The following is a 25,426-nucleotide window of genomic DNA, read 5'->3' on the forward strand; positions in this document are numbered from 1 at the left end:
CTGATAACCATTGCTCACACTGTCAATTTATTTAAACCTGTAAGGTAACTACATCACCTTTATCAACTATTGCCCTTCCTAGTTTTGCATCATTGGCAAACAACTGAATATTCCTCTTCAAATCTTCTGCTATATCATTAATGTACAAATTAAAGAGTAGTGGTCACAGTGCAGAGCCCTGGGGCACTCCACCATACACCACCCTCTGATGTCTATCAGCCACCCCTCCCTATCCATGCCACCAGTCTCACATCCATTCCCATTTGCTCCAACCATGACAAGAACCACTTCACACTTTCAATAAGCAAGGTGGTTGTGTTTCACTAGGCAGTGAAAGTTATCTACAATCTAAAATATTTATATAAAAACAGATTAAAACTCAAGTGATATTAAAGGCAAATCATAAGCATAAAGTCATGTGCAATGGTATAACACAACCATTTAATAAAGCTAGTGCTATGTATGCTACTAATTAGTTGTCACTACTTCAAAATTTCAAAAAAAAAAAAAAATTAAAATTTGCTATTTTTTTATTTAAAAAAAAGGTGTTTTCCTTTGTCTTTTTGGAACATACCTTACCTTTAACAGTTCATTTAAAAGCAATGGATATTTCAATATTCTCTGAACAGGTTTAATAAGCATAGATGGAAGATCAAAACAGTTTGTTTTCTTCTTCATTATCTCTACACCATTCTTTAGATAATGTCCAGCAGGAGATTTTTCGTCATACTGCAATTAAATAAAACTGCATGTGATTGAAGCCATACGAATATCAATATATAGGACCAGTTTTACAAACACTCATGTAATCATAAATGATATATAAATTAAAGATCATTTAAAAAGAAGAAGCTAGATAAATAGAAGGATAACCTCCATAACTAGGGCTTTTAATTAAATGCCAAACCCTTACCTCTTCAGTGTGCTAGTGTTGGATTCTGAATGAAGAGAAATTAAAGTTATTGGTATTTCTTTCAGAATCCAACATGATCTTCCATAACATAAGCAACACTTGTAAATATTGTTTATTGTTTGTCTCTTGCTTAAAGTATTATTCATATAATTACCTTTGAGTTTTTTTTTTAATTATTTAATCTAAGATATGTATAAATAATGGAAAGAACTCTGTATAAAAATAACGTTCATATTATTTTATTTATTCCTATATTAATAGTAGAAGAATTTGTGTTCATCTTATTTAATTGTATATTATTTGAATTGAAAAATATCATTTTATTTTATTTCTGTATGTAAAGGTAAAATGTTATGTAATGCTAATGCTTATGTGCTGCTCTAATTGTTGTCATGGAGACGGAGTTAAAACTAGATAGCGCGAGCGTGGTGGCGCATGAGCTATGGTATTCAAAGGGAGATGGAACTGATATGAGAGAGACTGTGAGAACAAGTTTTGGCGGGAAAGAAACTGAAGGTATATAAGCGAAAAGCGAGAGTATACATGGGATCAGTAGACCAAAAGATTCACGATAGTGCGGTGAAGAGAGAGGGGGGGGCACTCACGACAGTGTGGAGAGGCAGGAAGCAGGGAACGCTCATGGCAGCACGGAGTAAAGTAAGAGACTGTAGTAATAGGAATTAGGTGCTGTAATTAGATTAAGAAGAGATGAGCAGATAGCTAATTAGCAGCACGGAGTAAAGTAAGAGGATGTAGTAACAGGAATTAAGTGCTGTAATTAGATTACGAAGGATCGGGATGTAAATTGGCAACTCAGAATATTGATAAGGAATTCTAAAGTTATGATGAATTCCAGAACTTTTAAGGAAGATTAGTGAAAAACTGATTTTATTGCAAAGTAGTAAATGAGGAACAAGTGAATTTTCTAGTGAAAATGTGTCTACATTTGTGATGCACTGAGATTAATGATTAAGTTATTTAAAAGAAGATTACTTTTGAAATATGTTGCTCCAGTGTGATAGTTAACTAAAGTTTTAAGTGTGCCTCAGCGAATAATATATGCAAGAATTTATTCCAGTAAGAACATTGTACTATATAGCATTTTAGAGTGAAGTTATAAGAATTAATACCTCCTGTTAAATCCTAACTTTAACTGTGGTGCTTATGCTGAAATTAACTGAAGCTAGAAGATTATTAGTCTTCCCCCCTTAAAGTAACAACTACCTCTTGACTGAACTATGTGATTTCTGACTAAAGGATAATTAAAGAATACAACTGTTAAAATATTTGCTGTGAATTTCAGTGATATTGAACTTTAGAACTATCCTTGTTTGCTAGGGAGAAATCAGATTTTAAAGACTCAATGTTTGATACCAAGAGTTGAGTAAATGTTATGAGTTGTTGAACAGAGTTTATTTTGTATTATCCTGTATCCAAAGTATGCTTATGTTTATATTATATAACCCTGCATTAAATGTTTTGTTTTAGTGATTTCAATTTGTTGTTTGCCTGATTCTTTTTCTCTGCACCATTCATAAAATTATCGGATCTAGCGGGAACCTTAAATGTTAATGTAAAATTCTGCCTATATATATATATAAACATTAGACTGCTAAAGTTAATTAATATTTGATTACACTATTTTGCATAGACTAATCTGAATATAGGTTGGTGCAGTATAATAGAAATTTCCCATATTTGGATTAGTAATCAACATACAATTAATTAACCTTGATAAGAACAACGTTAAAACAAGATAGCGGGTCAAAACCGGGATGTACGATCCAATACTAGGTTAGTAAGCAGTAGCCATTTATTTGCTTAACAGGCAAAGAGGGAATGAAATTTGAAAAACATAACTTCAGAAACTTATATTCTATATATGAACTGAAAATTAAGTTTGCTACTTTTCAGTAACAAAAGCTTACAGCTTAACACATAGTATAACAAAATTTCCTATTTCTTTGAAGAAATGGGAAAACAGGTGAGTCAACTATAGCAGCAATTCAACAGAACTTTAAGAGAACTGATGGTCATCTGGAAAAAAAAGCAGTGAAATTGGATTACCAAGTTAATGTACAAAGTTGGTAATCATAAAAAGATTGGAAAGTCGCGAGAATCATGGAAAGGAAGTGGGAAGTGCTATCTCATTCAAGAAATTATCTTTTCAAATGGGGTAGTTTTAGGTAGAGTAATGCAGGCTCATTTAAAATGCAAAACTGGACAGTGACATCTGTGCACCTGGTCTAAATCAAGAATGAAGATAAGTAATTAAAAATCATAATTGCAGAGTTAAATATATGAACATTAATAGAGAAAATTTCAAATTAAAAGATCTTGAAAACAAGAATGAACTCGTAAATGCTGAATGATAAAATGCGAAGAAAACATTTACAGATTTTTTTTTTTTTTTTTTTTTTAAGAAGAACAAGGACAGGGAGAATTGGCTACACTACAATTCAGTTAAGATATTACATCAAGAGTTCCTGTCAATGTTCATAAATAATACAGAGCAAAATAGGAGAAAGTTATGCATAAGAGTCTTCTTCTTCTAAGCCTTTTTTAATAACCATTTATGGTTATAGGCCTTCCCCATTTGTTTCCATCTTTCTCTGTTGAAGGCTCCCCTATGCCAGTATTCCTTCTCTCTGATCATCCCAGTTTCCTTCATATGGATCCCACCGGGTCTTTGTCTATCAATCACTCTTCATCTGTGCAATATGTTCTGCCCATCTCCATTTCAGTTTTAAAATCTCTTTCCCTATATCCAACACCTGTTTTTTTTTCTTATATCTTTGTTACTTATTTTGTCTTGAAGTCCGATGTTTATCATCTCTCTCTCTCTCTTCCTCCCTTCTACTCAGTTTTCCTCATTCTATCCAGCATTTGTTTGGTTACTGGCCATGTCTCTTATCCATAGGTCATAACTGGGATGATACACTGGATGAAAAATTTGGCTCTATTTTCTGGTTTTATTTTACTGCACAGGAATTTTTTCAGTTTGCCCAAATCCATCCAGCCTAGTGGAATCCTTTTTATTTCTACATAAATGCTTCTGTTTCCTAATGTAAAATTTCTCTTTTGTTTGTGCTATTACAATATCAACAGTTTATCTGAAATTATTTAGTTTTTTACCATTAATATTAATCCCTTTGTCACTCCAATATAGTTCTCTCAGGACACATCTCTGGGTCTCCTTAAAGCCAGGAGACTGGCTGGCCAGTCCACATGTATAAGTCTCTTCTTGAAGATATAGGTCCATGAGTTTTGCTCGATGAGAACAAGCATTATCATCATCATCTCGTAGGATAAACGTTTCCTCTATTGCATCCACATATAGATGAACACAGAGATCCTAGACCTTGTTTCTATAAGTTGCAGTAGTCATGGTTCCATCAGGAACCATGTGCAGGTCAGTAAGTTCACATAACAAGATGCCTCACCGAACGAACACATTACATCCACTATAACTGTCACCTTCACCTTCAAAAAATTGCACAGGCTTACTTTATTGAGGTCTCACCAGTGGGAGCCAGACCCAGAAGAAATACCAAGATTGAAGTAATGCAGAAGTCATATATTTCCAATATGCAAGTAGTCAAAAGTGTCACACACCTTATTACTAAAATACTCTGGATTGGAGATAGATGTTGAAAGTTTTTTTCCCCTTGGTTATACTATAAATTAAAGATTCCAAGAAATTATAATCTTGGTTTCATCCTTTATCCTAGTGTAAGCAAACAGAGTCTGGCTCACTGATGAGACCTCAATAAAGGTTGAAAGCGGTCTGGGTAGTTGCCCTTCCCATAATGTATAGCATCCTACATGTCTGGAAGGATATGTGCCATGCATTATGGAATACTATGGCAATTGATGTGAAGGCATTAGTCTTTTCACATTAGAAATATATGACTTCTGCATTACTTCAAACTTGATATCTCTTTTGTGTTTGGCTCCCACTGATGAGACCACAATAAAGTTTGAAACTGGTCTGGGTAGTGGCCCTCACTGTAATGCATAGCATTATATATGTCTGTAAGGACATGTACCTTGCATTATGAGATACTATGGCAATTGATGTGAAATCATTAGCCCCTATATACAAGTAGCTCAGCTGTGAAGATACTTCACACAAACTTTGCTATCCTTTAAGTTATGAAACTAAGTGTTGCATTGTTGTTCTCAGCATTCAACTGTGGAAGTTCACGGCAAAAGAGATTAAAGATTTCTTTATACCAAATTTTACTTTTTTTTAATGGAAAGAATGTCAATGCCAGACTGTTGTAGTATTCAGAAACAATCTCAGCTTTTGGACCTTCATAATCATTTACTCCAAACAGGAAAAGATGAAAACCCAGACAGTACAGGAGCAGGTCTGCAATATTTTATGGATTTTTGAAGCTGTATTGCTTAAATAGCAGAATTTTAAGACTTGGAAGCCCAAATCCTCCATGCTCCTTTGATAGGTGAAGAAATTCCTTTTTAACTTCTTGGTATCAGCTGGACCAAAAAAAAAAATTGCACATGCTTATTATATAATTGCTTTTCTTCAGCTTCTGTGATGTCTGTAATATTTATTATATACAACTGAGCAGGGAAGATTATGGTTTTGAGTACTACGACTTTAGAAGATAAGGAAAGTGGCCCTATTTTCCAGTCTTCTAAGGTTTTGATGTTCTTGTATATAAGTTCTTGAACTGGTAATATTGGGTAAGTGGAGAAGGGAATTCCAAGTATAATTTAGGGATTAGTTGAAAAGGAATACCTCCAAGATGTATATGGAATCATTATCTTTCATCCAAAGTGCCCACTACATAATCAACATATGCCATATTTTCCATCATAGTTAAAGGAAATTGTTATTCCTTGCACAGCATGTGTATTGTTGATTTCCTCTAAGAAACATTCAAGAACCAAAAAGAACAATGGACTAAGAGGCCATTGCCTTCTTTGATAACAGATAGCAGCTTTTTACCAACACCAATTTGCTGGAGGATCTGAAACAGAAAGGAATGTCAGACATTAACAAATACTTGAGTAAGGCCTACTGATAGCACTGCCATCGACTGCTTTTTCGTATTCACTGAGTGGAGTAGATCATGTAACAGAAACAGATTAAATTCTACTGCTCGGCCTGGAACTCCATACATCTGTGTGCTTTTAATTATGTATTTTATTCCCACTTTGAGCCTGTTATTGATAATATGGAAAAATATCTTGTAGTTAGTATTAGATAGAGAAATAAGCTGATTAAGGTGCGATCCTATTAGGTTTTGGGAAGGTGTACTAAAATCCTCTCTAAGACTGCTTGATGCTACCTAGAAGAAGACAATCTGGTTAATTAATGATCTCTCTCTCAAATACACACAGATGTGTGTGTTTTATTGACAGTGCTCTGCTGAATTGGCCACTCCTCCACTTTCCTCCAAATTCATAAGAACAAAAGTTGCTACTAACAACATCCACTTATAGTTCAGCTTGAAACTTGCCAAACTAATTTCTCTGCGTCCTCTTTTATTCCACCTACTTTTATTCTTTGGAACAGCCTTCCCCATTCTACTTTCCCCAGCACTGTGCTGGTAATTTACCAATGTACTGGTAAAATTCAGATGCCAAACCTGTAACAAGTTTATAGATGCAGCAATTTACAAGATCCATGACGGGGGGCAATCAGACTCTAGATCTGAACCTAAGTTTGTGCAAAGTTTTCATTCAAAAGCTCATAAAATTATCTAATACGCTTTTGGTTTTATTTTTTTTATCAATGTTGTGGGATTTTACTATTGGAATATATATATTGATGCATCACATAATAATTATTTTATTTTATTATAGTAGTCTTCTGTATAATCACCTTGGTATTTCTTTTGTCTGCCTTCACTCTGTTTCTATTTAATTTCAAATTTATCAAGGCTGTGTTTTCTCCCTTAGTGATACTGTTTTTTTGCAGTAATGTTTTGACATTACTTGACATTACAGAAAAATTGCCACGATATGTATGCATGCACAAGATTTTTTTCAGAGCAATTGCAAAGTTGAATTTGCTTAAAATTTTGGTTTATTGGCTGAAATTTTATAATCTGACAAGTTGTGGATCACTATCTGCTGGAAGTTGATTGAAATTTTCTTCGGTGCAAGATTGTTGAACCTCCTGATTAAACTTCTTTTATTATCATTAAATATTTTCAGTTCATTTTTGGCTAAGAATGGCTTTATGAATGACAAATATCAGCATGCTTGATTGTGTACTTTATTTATTTTGTATTGTAATGGACATAAATGCATACTGTCATCAGGAAAGGAAGGAAAACCATGGGGAGAAGGAGTGGAAGGTGGAAGAACTTCCCACCTTCCAAATCAAATGACATCTGTCTGCTAATATTAATGATGCATTCCTTTTGCCTTGTAAAGCTTTAAAACTGCCATATTCAAGGCACAGTATATATCCCATTCCCAATTTCCCTTGCATGGATTCAATGGCATATTTCATGGAATCCAAGTAACTTGGATTACTTGAAACTTAATTATGCTCTGATAGGATAGTTAATCATATCTGCATATATGTATTATTATCAGTTCCATGTGTTTTTTTGGTGATTGCCTATTTTGCAAGATGAAAAAACTCTGCCCCCCTCTACCTTTAACTGAAAAGCTCTGACTAAAGGTCTTCACATGCCAGACAGGATTCAAACCCATTTCTTTCCAACCAAAGAGCACTGACACTGAGCCATGGAGGTAGCTGGCACTGTACACACAAAATAAGATATGATTTTAAGATACTTGTTTAGATGAAAAATTAAGGCATTTTCATTTGTTCTAGACATCTTGAAAATTTTCAAGTAGATAAGCAGTCAATACCACAATACAAAAACCTCAACTTTCTTGTTTTCTGTGCTTAAAAAAAAAATAAATAAAAATTCAAGGATTTGTTTCAGAATTACTTGTGAATAACTTAAGAATGAGTCAGCAGACAGATTTCATTTATTGTGATATTTTAATATAAAACATTAAAAAATGATTTTGCATTTAAAGAAATCATTAAAAAATGCACTCCAGCAGGGAGTGGATTTAAAAAAAACTGCAGGAATGGTCAAGTAGAACAGTTAGGGGTTGGTATGTGAAGGAAAGGGCTAATAGTGAAAGAAAAAAGATACATTTTTACTAATGACAATAAAGTGTAGATATTGTCTTTACTTCATTATATGAAATTCAACTTTACACATAATATTTGTCATTCAGTATAAAATGTTTTGAAACATTTATCTGTGACTGTAGAATATTACCATGAAAAATTAATCCAAAAATTAAACAGTTTTATCTCTTATTTTAATCAACTCTTGAGCTGCTCTATCTAATGGACATATCAGTTTGTCATTTCTACAATTACTTTATTTTATTTTTTTTTTAAATAAAACTGAAAGAACACTCCTTCGAAAATTATTTTAAAACTATTAGAAAAGTCAAAGTTAATAACAGTTAAAATCAAGTTTTATTTTTTGGGAGGGAGAGAGAGAGAGAGAGAAGAACAATCAATACCTCTAAAACTGTGTTTACATCATCATGATTCCTACAGTAATGACCATAAACCTGTTTCATATCTTCTGCCAGGTCTGCAAAACACTCACCTGTACATATAATAATGCAGCTTAGCATTAAGATCAAAAATTAAATCAAATTTAATTACAAATATAGATCAAAACGTAAAGGCAACCTGATTTTTTCTATAGTAAATATGAAAAGTGAAATATAAAAAATATACAAACTTTTAGTTATCAACATTTTATGAACATTTGTTAAAATGATTCACAAGCTTCATGATGCTATATGAGAAGGCCTTCTTCAGTTGTTTGCAGCAAAGTAAGTACTACATTGATTTCATCATCGCATGCTCTCTTTAGAGAGACAAGAAAAGGTGAATTTCAATTCGAAATTCTTCAAATGAAGGTCTGCTATTTTCAAATGATGACAGCAAGCTATTGATTAATGGTGCAAATGGAAAATAGTTGACATATTTATCCCTTAAATGCATGAAATGAAACAACACTAGCATTTGAATAGACACTTTTAGTGATATTTGTATGCCTAAACATTGCAGCCATAGTAAAAAACCTTGAGAGTATGTTCTGATGCATTACATTTACATGCAACATGGCATTAACTTTTTCTTTTTTTTTATTTTCCCTTGAATTTTTAAATTTCTTTCTTCTGCAAACACTAACATTTCTGGTGCTAATACCATTAATTCCCACAGATGCTTCATTTGGATTTTTCTTTTTTTTCCACCTTTACATTGAAATCTCCTATCAAAATCTTAAAATAATGTTTATCATTTTCTAGAAGATGTATTTGTTTATAAACAAGTTCTACTTCTTCATCCACATAACTACATGTGGGTAGATAAACTTGCACAATTCTTAGGATATAGCTTCTATTTAGTCTTATTGTGATTTAACAGATTCTTTCTTATATAAATTTTACATCTTCTTAATCAAAAAACCAACACCATGTTTGCTTTCATCTTGTTTTCCACTTGTTATTAGTAAATGCACATTGTTTAGATCTTGGATTGCATTTCATATGTTCACTTATTCCAATTATATCCCATTTAATATCTTCCAGCTCTTTATCTAGGTTTATTAACCTGCCATCTTTGATAAGAGTATCCACATTATAAGTATCTAAATTTCACAGAACTGATCTTCATTCTCAATACCCTTTTCATATTGTGTGTTTCGGCTTATTAATTTATTTGGACAAGCTATTTGGAGCTGAACTTATTAAAAGTTGAGCTCCAAATATCTTGTCATCAACAATTTCTAAACTGCATGCGGTATGTTCTTTAAAGTACCCTTAATATAATCTAAAGTTTATATTAAATGCAATTTTATATTAATTGTAAATTTGCCTTTGGTTAGTAATAAGCTCTGCCAAGATGACAATGTAAATGATATGATAACTCAAATATTTTAATGAAGGAAATAGCAAAGCTATTCCTCCTTATTAACTAAAAGCAAATTAACATTTAATATAAAATTACATTTAATGTAAAATTTATATTATATTAAGGGTAGTTAAAAGAACATACCTGACAGTGCAATTTAGAAATTGAGGATTACAAGATATTATGTTCTGAACTTGATGGGTCAAAACAAGAAAAATACTCTTTGGCGGCCAGCATGGATTTACTAAAGGAAAATCGTGCTTTAGCAACCTGCTTACTTTTTATAATAAAGTGACAAATGCGTTGGATAAGTATTGCATATACAGTGGTATATTTAGATTTTGCAAAGACGTTTGATAAACTGCCACATGACAAGCTGGTAATTAAATTGGAACGGATGGGGCTGAACAGTAGATTGGTTCGCTGGATTGGAGATTGGTTGTCTGATAGGTATCAGCGAGTTGTCTATGGAGGAGCGATATCCCAGAAGAGGAAAGTTACTAGTGGTGTACCTCAAGGGTTCTGTTTTGGGTCCATTGCTGTTTAATTTGTATGTAAATGATATCTGGAGAGGTCTGAATGGTGATGTGCAGTTGTTTGCAGATGATGCAAAGTTGGGCAGAGCTATCAGGAGTAGTGTAGGTGCTGTAGCTTTAGAGCTTTACAAGAGTGTTGGTAGCTTGCTCCACCTTTGCAAGGAGTGTCCTGGTGTTGTACCACCTTACCCAAGTCCTGAAGATACTTTCAGGCGCAAACTTTGTTTGCTCACACTTGGATAAAGGATTAAACTAAATTTATTATACTCTAACCAAGATAAAAATAAACTTTCAACATCTTTGCAAGAGGACTTGAATACACTGGCTGAATGGGTAAATAAGTGGGGATGTCAATTCAATGTTTCAAAGTGTAAGGTTTTGAAATTTGGGAAGCAGAGATGGGATGTAAAGTACACAATTGGTGCGAATATCTTGGAAGAGGTAGAGGAAATGAGAGATCTAGGAGTGATTGTAGACAAGCACCTAAAATTTCGGGGACATGTTACTAAAATAGTGAAGACAACACAGCGGATAATGGGAATGATGCAGAGGACATTGACTTGTAGAAGTAAGGATGTTATGGTTCCTTTGTATAAGGCTTTGATCAGGCCACGTATGGATTACTATGCACAGATCTGGTCACCTGGTTTTCAAAAAGATGAAATTGCATTGGAAAAAGTTCAGAGGCGATTGACTAAGGTGGTTTCTGGTCTCTGAAATGTAGAGTATGAAGTCAGATTGACAAAATGCAATTTGCAGAAATTGGTGGATAGAAGGAGGAGGGGGGGGGGATATGATTGAGATATATAAGCTGTTAAGTGGTTATTACCAGATTAATGTCGGGGAGGTTTTGCACAGAATGGGCGAGGATAGCAGGAGAACAAGAGGTCATTCCTGGAAGCTGTATAAGGAGGGTGTGAGCAAGGGAGTGAGGAGCAGGTTTTTTGCATGAAGAGTGGTGAGTGATTGCAATGCTTTGCCCGAGAGTGTGGTGTGTGCAGAGACAGCGAATATATTCAAGGCACAGTATGATAAACTGTGTGTATAACAGTGGACCTCCCACGATGAGTCTTTGACTCCATGGAGGTTTTTATAATTTTTTTTTTTTTTTTTTTTTTTTTATTATGTCTCAGTGTAAATTACATACAATAATAATATTTACAATATTTACAATAAGGTTTATACAGAATTTTTGAATTTAGAATATAATAATCATAATAATAATAATTTTTTTTTTTTTTTTTTTTATAAACGACTTATTTGTTTTTACAATGAAAATGATAAGGTTTACTATCACACAGAGTATCTGCACACACAAACAATGAAGAACATATTATCTTTTCTGTACAGTACGAAATTTCGATATACAAAATGCAGAGTACATTTTATAAACATGAATATACATTTTTTTAAACTAGCTAAATATGGATTGGCACCAATGTGCACACAATTCACGATACAATGCAGTAATGCTGCATACACACACAATTCAATAATAATAATAATAATTTTTTTTTTTTTTTTACATTTTATTATGTCTCAGTATAAGTTACATACAATAATAATATTTACAGTATTTACAATAAGGATTATACAGAATTTTTTTTTTTTTTTTTTTTTTTTTTTATGTCTCAGATGAATTGCATACATAGTTGCTGTAGTAATTATATGTATATAATATTTATAACGCATTACAAGTGTGTATAACAGATACTTGCAAGTTAGTCATTTTCTTCCTCGAAGCTTAGCAGAGCTTATCTGAGGAAGATAATAGATGACAGAGGGTGGTGGTTTCATGGTTGTGTTCCTATAGTGGTCACAAGCCAGGTGTTGATTTTACTGTTTGTTGATACGTGTTTGAAAGACTTTGACTGCTATTACAGTTTAACTTTTTTTTTTGTGCAAATAGGGTTGGATTTAGACATGGTATGTTTGTTTCTTTGTGTTCTTGTAGTGGTAGTTTATTGAGAGGGGGTGTTGTCGTGGTTTGTGTGTGTGTGTGTGTGTGGTGGGGGAGAGAGAAACAGGAATTGCTCTAATTTTCATTCTCGCTATAATATTTATATAGTGCCTGTTTCAGCTCTCTGTATGTTCCTAGGTTTCTGTTATCGAACGGCAGTTTGTTTATCATGTCAGGTACGTAGAAGTTTCGGGTGGCTTTGCCGTAGTGATTGTTGTACTTATATGTTATGTAGTTTGTTGACTGTGGTCTTGTTATTTGATATGTTGTTCTGGTTACTCTATATGTTGGGCTGTAGTAGTGTTTTAACATGACTGTGTAGTGGCGTAAGTGTTTCACCTTAAATATTTTGTGTTTTGTCCATGCTTCCTGCATGAGAGTGGGTTGTTCCCAGAATATCAGTTTTATCATTTTATCTTGCAACCATTGTAGCCTGTTAAGTCTGTAGTCTACACAAAATGCGTATGATGTGATTGCATATCTTAAAGTGTTTTCACATAATGCTTTATAGATTAGTATTTTTATGTGGGTTGGGGCAATGTCTTTTAATCTGTATAGTTTGCTTGCTATTATCCTAAGCTTGGTATGTAGGTAGTTTGTATGGCTGTTCCAACTTTGATCTGCATCGAAGTGAAGTCCAAGGTAGCGTGTTGTTTTCACCTGTGTGATGGTTGTGATTTTAGGTTCTGCACTTTGTGTATAGGAGGATGAATGTTTGATAGTGAGATATTTAGTTTCTATGGGCAGGGTTTGGGGGTTTTTAAATACCATTAGCTTTGTTTTTCCAGGGTTTATATATATGCCATTTTCGGTTAACCAGTTGGTGATTTGATTGATGTCGTGTTGCATATTTTTGTAAGCGATATTTGCATTGTTGTGAATGGATACTATGGCAGTGTCGTCTGCATACTGGAAGATTTTACTTTTTAGTGGGAGTTGGCTTATGTCGTGTGTGTATATGTTAAATAGAATGGGAGATAGGACAGCTCCTTGCGGTACTCCACAGGTTACATGTACCTCTTTGCTGTGTGCTGATCCTATACGTGTGATGTGCTTTCTGTTTTTCGTGTATGCTTTAAACCACTGGAGTAGACGACATCCAATTCTGATATGGGTAAGTTTAGTTAACAAGGTTTTATGTGTTAGTGTGTCAAATGCTTTTGTTAAGTCAATGAATACCACTAATGTTATTCTGTTTTTATCCAATGCAGCGTTTATTAGATCTGTGAAGTCTTCCAGGAGTGTTGCTGTTCCTTTATTTTTTTGAAAGCCATATTGTGTTTTGGGTATGATTTGAAATTTTTCAACGTATGTGGAGAGTTTCTGATGTACAATGCGCTCCATGATTTGGTTGATTACAGGCAGCGTGGCGATAGGTCTGTAATTACTTATTATGTTTCTTTTTCCCTGTTTGTGTATGGGTGTGATTAATGCGGTCTTCAGTGTTTCATGTATGTGTCCCGTTTCGAAGATTTTATTTAACAGTTTTTGTATAACTGGAAGTATGTCTGTTGAGTGTTTCTTGATGTCTTTTGGTCTGATTCCGTCTATCCCTGGTCCTTTGTTAGGATTAATTTGTTGAATTGCCAGTGATAGTTCTTCTTTTGTTACTGTGGGGATAATAATAATAATAACATACAATATGAAAAAGGTGTTAAGAAATGTAGCTCAGTTATGTGAAATTTAGACACATATATTGAATAGTTGAAAATGAAACATGAATATAAACATTAAACAATGGAAAGTGATGAAAGAAATAAACTATAGATTTTAAGTCTAAAATTTTGAAAAACCTAAAATTTGAAAACTAAAATTAAACAATAAAAGGAAACAAAAAAAATAGTAAGAGTATATATTAGAACCCATGACATGATGGCGTGCTGGCTGTTTTGTGGGAAAATATATGAGGTCGGATGACGAACAGTGCAAAACTGATGATTATGACAGACTTAGATGGAAGCTTGAAGCAACTACAAGGAATAACGTCAGTAGTGCATGGGAAGTAGTCAGGGATTGTTTGAGACAGGCAGTATCAGGGTGGCATACAGGGGTCAGGCGGATAAACTGAGTAGGGATTAAGTAAGCAGGAGTTGCAAACAAAAGAGAGTATTCTAGAAGGAATATAAACAAAAATGTGATCAGCATGCTCATGGTAATACAAAGCACAGGCAAGAAGGGTAACTACTATGATAAAGAAGGGTAAATCAGATTATAAGCAAGCTAAATCATAACATTTTTTTTTATTAGCAAGTAAGAGAAAGAATGATTATGGAAGGATAACCTTACTCAGTGCTGATGGAGAAAAATGATAGAAGCAGATGAAATAGTTATGTTGCTAAGTGATTACTTTGCAGGTATATCCATCCAGGTGGAGACTGAAGTTACTGATGTGACAAAAGCTGATGTGAGAATTGAGGTAAATGAACCAGAGGTATGCAATATACTGAAAAATACCAATGTGAATACAGCAGTGTGACTGGATAGCATGTCAACTCGTGTGCTAAGAGAATGTGCAAGAACACTGGCAGTGCCTCTGATGAAGTTGTTTAGGCAATGTTCGTTCCAAGGGAGTGGAAGGAGCATAAGATAGCTCCATTGCATAAAAGAGGCTCCAAGACAGAATTTGCAAATTGCAGACAATTAGTATCTCTGGAGTGGTGATTCAAGTAGTAGAAAAGTTGGTTAAAGGTAAAATTCAGGAACGGGAGGATAAAAATATGATATTCTGTAAGGGATAGCACAGCTTTGTAAAAGGTGGGTCCTGCCTTAGTTGTTTATAATAAACAACTATAAACAACTAAGGTCCTGCCTTAGTTGTTTATAGTTTTTATAATAAAGTGACAGAGGAATTGGATAAAGAAAATGGCTACACCATGATATTACTGAACTTTGAAGGCATCCAACGGAATACTGCACACGAAACTATTATATAAGTTGGAGCAAATGAGAATGGATATGAGATTGGTGGCATGGATAAAGGAGTGGATGAAAGACAAACATAGAGGGTGGTGTATAGTTGATTGGAAGCAAGGCGAATGAGGATGATTAGTGGAGTGTCCCAGGGCTCTGTACTAAGGACACTATTCTTTAATATTTTACATTAATGATAGAGTGGAAGATTTGAGGTGGAGGGATATTCAGTCATTTGCCAACAATGCAAAACTAGGAAAGGTAACTGTTGATAAAGATGAACATCCTACTGGATCATTTAAATAAATTGGCAGTATGAGTAAAGGACGATGGTCGTAAATTTAATGTTCCAAAATTTAAGGTAAGGTAATACAAGGAATGCAACACTCGTCTCACCATTAATCATATTCTGGTGGAATGCCAGCACTTCACACAAGAAAGGAACAACATCTTTACTCATCTGGCCGAATCCTAAACACTCATACAAATTGCATGATTTTTTAAATTTATACAAAAAATCAACCTGTATACAAGCACATTTGACTGCAATTTTGTGCATACACATAATCTTATTACTTATACTCGACTATTTATATACTGCTACAACTTTGCTGTAATTTTACTCATATATATATACCGTGTTTCCGCGAAAATAAGCCCTAGCATGATTTTTCAGGATGCTTGTAATATAAGCCCTATCCCAAAAATAAGCCCCAGTTAAGATCGTCAGCCAGACGGACGCATTTAGTACGTCCGTTGCAACACACGACAGACTTATTGAATTATAAAATAATAATATTAATATATAATTAAATATAAATAATATTATTGACATTAATACTTAAAATAAATGATAATATAAATTATAATTAAGTATTTGTAAATACCCAAGCAGGCGCCTTTGGACAAGAGGTAAACGGCTACATAAACAGATGAACTCGAGACATTGCTAAATGACCAATCGGAGTACAGACACAACGCACGAATAACGTGCGCACTTGATAACGAACGGACGTGGTTGTGTCTAATATGAATCTTCATAATTTTTGTACATGAATAAATATAGATTGCTGTACATGAAAAAATAAGACATCCCCTGAAAATAAGACCTAACGCATCTTTTGGAGCAAAAATTAATATAAGACCAGGTCTTATTTTTGGGGAAATACCACATTGTTCAATTAAATTTTAGTTCATATATATATATATATATATATATATATATATATATATATATATATATGTATTCATGAGCATTGACTCGGTTACTTTGATATTTAATGACTAAAACACCGAGAATTAATTAAAACCTTTAATTATAAAAACAACTAGTTTCGGCTTTCTACAGCCTTCATCAGGTATCTTTTTAGGAAGAGGAAACAATAATAAAACTGAAGATTCTAAAAAACTGAGAAGCACAGATAAATTGCAGTACATAATTGAAATAAAAAAACATTGTATTAACATTCAAGTCGTTCTATTTTTTGGTTTTTTAGTCATTAAATATCTTTCTAAATACATAACGTAAAATAGAACAACTTGAATGTTAATACAACATTTATTTCAAATATGTACTGCAATTTATCTGTGCTTCTCAGTTTTTTAGAATCTCCAGTTTTATTATTGTTTCCTTCCTAAAAAGATACCTGATGAAGGCTGTAGAAAGCCGAAACTAGTTGTGTTTTTTATCATTAAAGCTTTTAATTAATTCTCGGTTTTTTAGTCATTAAATATCTTTCTAAATATATATATATATATATATTAGTTAATAAATCACCTCAACTATTTATGTACTGCTGTGACCTCCAATCTTGTGTGGCCTTGGATATGACTTTATTTATATGTGAATGCTAACTGCTTAATATGATCCTTGTACATACAATTGTACATTTATACCATATGCTAAATTGTCCTCAACTACTTGTATTTTGTGTGCTGCTGTGGCCTCTGACCTTACGTGCAGCTGTAACTGTTGCTGCATTTTATTTATATGAAAACACTGTATAACTTAAAGATATATACTAAAATGTACAAAGTTATTTACTTTTTATTTACTAATGTATCTTTGACTATCTGTACACAGCTATAGCCTATAATAAATTTAGTTTAATCCTTTATCCAAGTGTGAGCAAACAAAGTAGATAGGAGTGTTGGTAGCTTGCTCCACCTTTGCAAGGAGTGCCCTGGTGTTGTACCATCTTACACTAGTCCTGAAGATACTTTCAGGCGCAAACTTTGTTTGCTCACACTTGGATAAAGGATTAAACTAAATTTATTATACTCTAACCAAGTGAAAAATAAATTTTCAACAGCTATAGCCTTTGCTGTCATTATGTCTATGTGTAAATATTCTTTTGCTTAATTTTTTGTAACTGTCTGTAAACCTTGTGTACTGCTGCACACCACACTTTTGTTTTGGCACAGTATAACTGTTGTAGTTTTTGTGCCAATAAACCAAACCAAACTATTTGGCCTTGCTCTTTTCTCCAAACATTTCTATATGCCTCAGGTTAATTTTCTATCTGCTGTTCAGATCTTGAACAAGGACAAGCTTGTCAATTTCCTTTATGTCAGCAGCCTTTACTAATAACTCAAAGAATTTCTTCAATTCTTCCTTAGAACATAAGCACAAATAAGTTTCATTGTTCCATTTTCAAGTTTGCCCACATAACTCTACTTACAATCAAGAAGTTTATCTTTGTGTTTGGCATTTGAATACTATTGATACAATATTTATTATTTATATTAATTGTTTAATTAATTAATATTGTTTAATATTTATATAAATATTAAACAATATTTATTATTTATATTTATTATATAATAAAATTATGATATATGAATATAAATAAATATAAAAGAAATTTAAATATAAATATAAAATATAATAAAATATTATATATCTATATTGATTATCATGTGAACAGACTTCTCCACTCTTCTATTCCTCTTGTCTGAACACGGCACTGATCTGCTATAGGTCTTATGGCCCTTAGTGTGTGGATCAGATATAAAAATAAATAAATAAATAAAAAAATTCAGCAGGATCTCATCTGAGTCTTCTTTATATCAGTAACACAAGTACTTCTCTAATTCTTCTGCCAGTCAGACTTCTTTTCCATTGATACTTCTTATGATAATGTGACCTATCATGAATTCTTGGATACTAAGCTAGTTCCATTAGTTGTGTTTCACTGTTCACTCTGGTTCCCTGCTAAAAACAGCATATGCTTTCTTTAACTAGGTGCTGCCCCAGGAAGCATGAAATTTCATCTTGTTGTACCATCATGTTTATTTCTGGTTTAAGAAAATACAGAATACAATTTGATTGGCTAATTCCCAAAGTGCCATCCCATCTGTTCAATACCTAGTGGAAACCTTCTAACAGGCACACACATGAAGGTGGGGATTGGACATTAGGTCAGAAACTGTAGTTGGCTCTCTTGCATTGTCATGTGGAGGGCATCCTCCCAGATTTCTAACTTTGATGCTTAATTAATCCTATTCTATACACATACAGCTTCTACTGTACTTCTGTTCATATGTAGATACCACATTGTCTAATTTAATTTTGTGCATATTATCTACTAACTTTGACTGTTGTAACCGCTGTTGCCTTTGCTGTAAAAGGGTGGTCCGAAAAGTTCTCAGCCTAACAATGAAAAAACGAATTTATAATTTCAAAATTATTTTTATTTTTCAACATAATCTCCCTTAAGACTAATACATTTATTCCAGCAATGCTCCAGTGTCATTATCCCTTCCCTATAGTGGTTCTCAGTAAGATCTACAAAATAGCCCTCTACAGCTGCAATCACCCCTTGATTCGAAGAAAAATGCTGACCAACAAGAAAGAGTTTTAGTTTAGAGAAGAGATAGAAGTCAGAGGGAGCCAAATCTGGGGAATAGGGTGGATGTTCCAACAATTCATAGTGCAGATCTCTTAATTTTCCCATTGCCAAAACACTTTGGTGGGCAGGTGAATTGTCTTTTCTTACGAATTTTTTCATCAAGTCTGGTTAAAAGATCGGAATAATATTTCCTGGTTACTGTTTTACCATTTTCAAGATAATTAATAAACAAAATGTCTTTAGCATCCCAAAAACACCAATGCCATGACCTTTCTTGCTGATGGAACCAACTTTGTCTTCTTTGGTGCTGAACAACAACTTCTGTCCACCATTTTGACTAATGTTTGGATTCTGGTGTGTAATGGTAAATCCAAGTCTAATTCATAGTAATAAATCGATGCACAAAATCAGTTTTATTCTTGTTAAAACGCTCCAAGAACTGTTCAGAGATTTACATGCAAGTCCATTTTTGATCTGCTGTGAGCAAGTGTGGCACCCATGTCTCGCAAAGCTTTTTCATATGTAATTACTTACAATTATAATAACGGAATTAACTCACATAAAAAATATTCTTTATTAGTAGAATTTTTTTCCTGAGTATCACAGGCATCATCAGTACAAGTACAAAGGCTAATTAAACAATAACTGATATATACACAAAGCGCTACCTAAGTAGCTATAGTTAAATTTCCTAAATTTATTTTTTAAAAAAAAACAAATAAATAAATTTATATATATATATATGTGTGTGTGTGTGTGTGTGTGTGTGTGTGTGTGTGTGTGTGTGTGTGTGTATACAATTACAAGTTAGAATGATTTGCTGATTTATAGAGTACTATCTCCCACAAGGGGGAAAGATGTAGACCACTGGATCTGTTTAGGTTAGGGGAGTGAAGTAACATTTCACGTTTCTTTGTAAAGCCGTTCCATGAGGAACCAACTTTTGTGAATGACTTTTGTCTCTTGTTCCACTGAACTCTATGTCTAGTGTTGATGGCATGCTCTGCAAGTCCAGACTGTTCAGGTTCAAGGTACTGAATATACGACTTGCATTCTAACCGGATCAGAGCAGATCTTCCTGTTTGCCCGAAATAGAATGTTCCGTTGGCAGACAGCATTGAATTACTGCACCAAGAATTTCCTCCAGACATAGTGAAATTATTTGAATTTGTAATAAAGTCGGTTATTTTTCCTTCAAAAACCAGTTATACCAACAAATCGAAGGAACAGTAATCGGTAATCCAATATTTCCTGCTATTGCCAACTACTTCATGGAGCACTTCGAACAACATATCTTTGACAATATTTCACCAGACCTAACCTTTGGTTCAGATATGTGGATGACATTTTTGCCATACGAAAGGGCACTTCAGAAGAATTATAACAGTTTCTCTCAAAAATAAATGCACTTCATCCAAGGATCCAGTTCACCCTAGAAATAGAAGTAAATAAGCAGTTAGCCTTTCTAGACGTCTTAATTCTTCGCCAACCAGATGGTAACCTACAATTCACAGTCTATGCGAAGGCGACTCATACAGGCCAGTACATCCATGTTGAATCACATCACCATTCCAGTCAAAAGGCAGGTACTATAAAAACACTGGTTCATAGAGCCCACTACTTTTGTTCTTCAGAACTATTATAAAAAGAATTACAATATATTAATTCCTCCTTCATATCCAATGGTTATAAGAATTCCTTCATAAAAAGAGCTTTAAGTAGTCATGCTTCAGCATCCTCTTCAAATATAGAAGAAATGACATGTATACCTATCCCCTATGTGCAAGGCATTTGTGAATGCATAACTAAAGTGTTAAAACCACTAAATATTTGTGTGGCCTTTTGACCCATCAGAAAAATCTCTACATTCCTTACGTCTCAAAGGGCAAGCTCCCACATTTCAGCTTTCCAGGTGTCTACCAGATTCCCTGCTCTTGTGGGTTATCATATTTCGGACAAACAGGAAGATCTGCTCTGATCTGGTTAGAAGAACACAAGTCATATATTCAATATCTTGAACCTGAACAGTCTGGACTTGCAGAGCATGCCATCAACACTAGACATACAGTTCAGTGGAACAAGACAACAGTCATTCACAAAAGTCGGTTCCTCATGGAACGGCTTTACAAAGAAACATGTGAAACATTACTTCACTCCCCTAACCTAAATAGATCCCATGGTCTACATCTTTCACCCTTGTGGGAGATAGTACTCTATAAATCATTGTAACTTGTAATTGTATACACATATATATATAAATATTTTTCTTTTAAATAAATTTAGGAAATTTAACCTTAGCTACTCATGTGGCACTTTGTGAATATATCAGTTATTGTTTAATTAGCCTTTGTACTTGTACTGATGATGCCTGTGATACTCAGGCAAAAATTCTACTAATAAAGAATATTTTACATGAGTTAATTCAGTTATTATAATAGTAAGTAATATGTCATAGTCACGGTATTTCCTTACTGAAACTTAATTCATATGCAATTCCTCATGCAAAATATATCCTACACATTAAATGCCTGTAGTCTCAGAAATTTGACGCACTTTGACTCGCTGGTCATCCAATACCATATCGTGCACTTGATCAAGTTACACTTTTTGGTGTAACTTGATCAAGTGCTACGCTTTTTGGACGTCCTTCACGTGGATCATCTTCAAAGCTGGTATGGCAACATTTAAACTCGGCAGCCCATTTCTTAATTGTCAAAAACAAAGGAGAAGAGTGCCCATAAACTTTTATTAACTTCGAATGAATTTCTTTTGCGTTAAACCTTCTTTTGCAAAGAATTTTATATCTGCACGATACTCAATTTTATCCATTTCAAGGGATATAGACAACACTTTTGCTTCAGACAGCTGTATAAAACCAACTACTTGATAGAATGACTTGCAATTTCACATGGATGCTTATGACAGATGTACTAACTTAGAAAAAAAAAAATCTTGCCAATAGTGTTGACATGTATGGTCGAGGCCAAGAACTTTTCCGACCACCCTCGTAGCTTAGTTTATATGTGGAAGCCACATTGCTTAACTTGACTTTTGTATATACATGTTGATTTTATCCTTGATTACCTGTGGATGGCTGTAACTTTTTAACCTCATGTATTGTTGTAATCCTTGGTGTATTTTATTCATGCGCAGATAATGTGTTGTTTAACCATATACAATTTATCATATTTTCATTTACATTTTTATGTACTAATGTATTTTTGATTATTAGTGTGCCCCTGTGGCCTCTGGCTTATGTGCAGTTGTTACTTTTGCTGTCATTTTATTTATATGTATAACTTAACTTTGTACATTTTAGTATATACCTTTATTTATTTTTTATTTACTAATGTATCTTTGACTATCTGTGCACAGCTGTAGTCTTTGCTGTCATTTTGTCTATGTGTAAATACTCTTTTGCTTGATTTTTTTGTAACTTTCTGTAAACCTTATATACTGCTGCAAACTTTTGTTTTGTAGCAGTATGACTGTTGTAGTCTTTGTGTCAATAAACCAAACCAAACCAACCCCCCCCCACACACATTTATTTATTTTAAATTTTATAAACAGTGGCATTAATAATTAGTAAGAAATTAGAAAAAAAAAAAACTACACTGCTAATTATAGAATAAGAACAGCAATGAAAGATTAATACTTATAAGAACATTGTACATTACACTTTTCATCTTTTGAGACATACGAGGACAATGTTCATAACATTATGAAATCTTTGAACCAAGGTGCAATTCTGAAACTCATTTCTCAAACCATTATAGTCAGAGATTATTCTGGAATAATCCCAGACTAGAATGTTTTTTGTCTTTTGTATTTGTTTATTACAGGCATAAAATAAATAAGAAAAAACCAACAAATATGAAATTGATGTATTAAGTAGCAAATGTCAATATTTCAAATTTTTCAATTTCCTTATTATTTCAATTTCAAATTTTTCTTTTTGTGCTGAAAATCTTTGCAACTGCAATGCAAAGAGCTTCAGCATTAAAAAAGCAGTATGATGAAACTTAATTTCACATTCAGAACTATTGAAAAGATTCATACCAAGAAGTTGATTCTGTGGCTTCATTTGCTGAACCTTCTTAAGTCTCCTTAATAGTCTATCAGCCATATCAATAACTTCATCCAAATTTCCAAACACAGTTTCCACATCAATGCCTTTAGCCTAGGAAAAATAAATAAATAAAATGCAGTTATGAATTTATCGAATTACTTTTCATAAATTAGAGAATATTTACATTTGAGAAGTAAATAGGACACCCATCATAATTTCTATTTATAAAAATTCTTAAACTCATTTTTAAATATATTAAAAGGGAAGAAAATGTTTATAGGTTTCTTAGTGTTGTATAAGATGAGAATTCAATATACAAAGAATGACTCTTTATATGTACATACTACAAATATTAGCTCTGTTATCCTAAAAGCAAATAGATATCGTGATTATATAATCTTTCTTGATTTGTATTTGGGCAACAGAGCTAATATTTGTAGTGTACACATGCTGGTGTGGTTAGCATACCTACTCTCCAACCAACAGGCTGTGGGTTCAAATTCCTGTGTGAATAGATGTTTGTGATTGTTTTTAGGTGGAAGATGAGTTTCATCACCCAGTGAGAGACCACATTCCTGCTTAATGAAGGCCTGAAGTGGCATGAAAAAGTTCCATGTTTAATCTCTAGAGCAGGGTTTCTGGACTCTAAAAAAATGAATTAAAAATATCAAAAAAAAAAATATATATATATATATATATATTTATAAAGAGATTTAATGACTAAAACAAATTAGTCATTAAAGCCTTACAATTAGAATAATTGTAAGGCTTTAATGATATAAAATACTACTAGTTTCGGCTTTTGACAGCCTTCTTCAGGTGTCTTCTAAAAACAGGAAAGCAATAAAAACACTGAAGTTTAAAACTGAGAAGCATAGGAAAATTGCAGTACATAATTGACATGAAAAAAACGTTGTATTTACATTTAAGTTGTTCTTTCAAACGTGGCATTGTTTGTCGAGTGTGTGCTTACAGACTCTCGTGAATGCCAGTACTGAGCAACAGCAGAGTGGCTATCAGGGATGTTGTAGCTCAAATTGTTATTTAAATGTTCACGATTAAGGATGATTTCTCTGGATTCCACAATTTTTCTTTCAAACTCATCATGGCAACGAAAGATGTTTTCGGATCTATCCCAGCAGATTGAATGACTCTGGTGTTCATCATCAGGATTGTTTGAGAAAAGAACATGACTAGACAAGGCAGTGGCATGTGTTCTTTTGTAAGAGATGTCTCTCTTGTGTTCCTCCATACGTAATTCAATAGATTTATTGTTTGACCAAAATAATGGATATTACAATCACACCATACTTATATACACGGCAGGATATTTCAGATTATGATGATGAGGCTTTGGATGGCTTACTAGCGAGCGGATTTTTGGAAGTGCAGTGAATAAGGTCCTGATGTTGTACTTCTTAAGAACTTTAGCTAATTTTTTGGAAACTGAACTGATATATGGGATGGAGATGTTACCCTTAAAGTTGGTTATTTCAAGTTAATCTGGGTCATTCAGAAAAGAGCGTGCTCTATGACCCAAGGTAGAAATAGTTCCATGTTTTTGTGGAGGAAAACGGTAGGATTGACTGTGAAGATATCTATTAGTTTGTGTAGGTTTTCTATACATTGAGATTCTAAATTTTCCAGAGTAGCATGACAGTTTTATATCCAGGAAAGGTAGGGAATTGTCATGTTCAAGTTCAACTGTGAATTTTATATCAGGATGCTGATTATTGAAATGATTAAGAAAATCCATGAGAGAGTTGTGGCCGTAACTCCAAATAATAAAAATGTCATCTACATAGCGTTTCCAAAGTTTTGGTTTAAACGAGAAGGATGATATAGCTTTTGTTTCAAAATCCTCCAAGTAAATGTTCGCAAGAATAGGAGATAAAGGGTTGCCTATCGCTAAACCTTGGTTCTGTTCATAAATGGTGTCTTGATATTGGAAGTAACCAGACTTAATGCAATGGGTCAGTAAAGCAAACATTTTTTTGGATAATTTGTTCTTTAGTAATATTAGCACTTCTTCTGTAGGGACATCTGTAAATAAGGAAACTATGTCAAAACTCGCTATTATGTCATTCTCGTTGATAGTTATATCTTTAATGTGTGATATAAAGTCCATGGTATTGTTGACGAAGGATGAAGACATTAAAAAAAAAAAAGGTATTTAGCAAGATGTTTAGAAAGCTTGTAAGTCGGAGAATCAATACCTTCCACGATTGGATGAAGGGAGATGTTTT

General features: G+C 33.4%; 1 protein-coding gene across 1 annotated transcript in view; it reads right to left on the reverse strand.

The window, feature by feature from the left end:
- The window catches only part of LOC150092270 (dynamin-binding protein-like), a 247,536-nt gene that overhangs the window by 125,730 nt on the left and 96,380 nt on the right, over positions 1-25,426 (reverse strand). Inside the window, exons 6-8 of the mRNA XM_090414833.1 lie at positions 23,171-23,291; positions 8,450-8,538; positions 580-729 (exon numbers count right to left, since the gene is read on the reverse strand). Of these exons, the coding sequence (XP_090270959.1) occupies positions 580-729; positions 8,450-8,538; positions 23,171-23,291 (360 nt within the window). The remainder of the gene's footprint in view (positions 1-579; positions 730-8,449; positions 8,539-23,170; positions 23,292-25,426) is intronic.

This window comes from Typopeltis vanoorti, chromosome 26 (assembly GCF_054136105.1).
Source record: "Typopeltis vanoorti isolate ZY-2024b chromosome 26, IOZ_Tvanoo_1.0, whole genome shotgun sequence".
In the NCBI taxonomy this organism is placed as follows: Eukaryota; Metazoa; Arthropoda; class Arachnida; order Uropygi; family Thelyphonidae; genus Typopeltis; species Typopeltis vanoorti.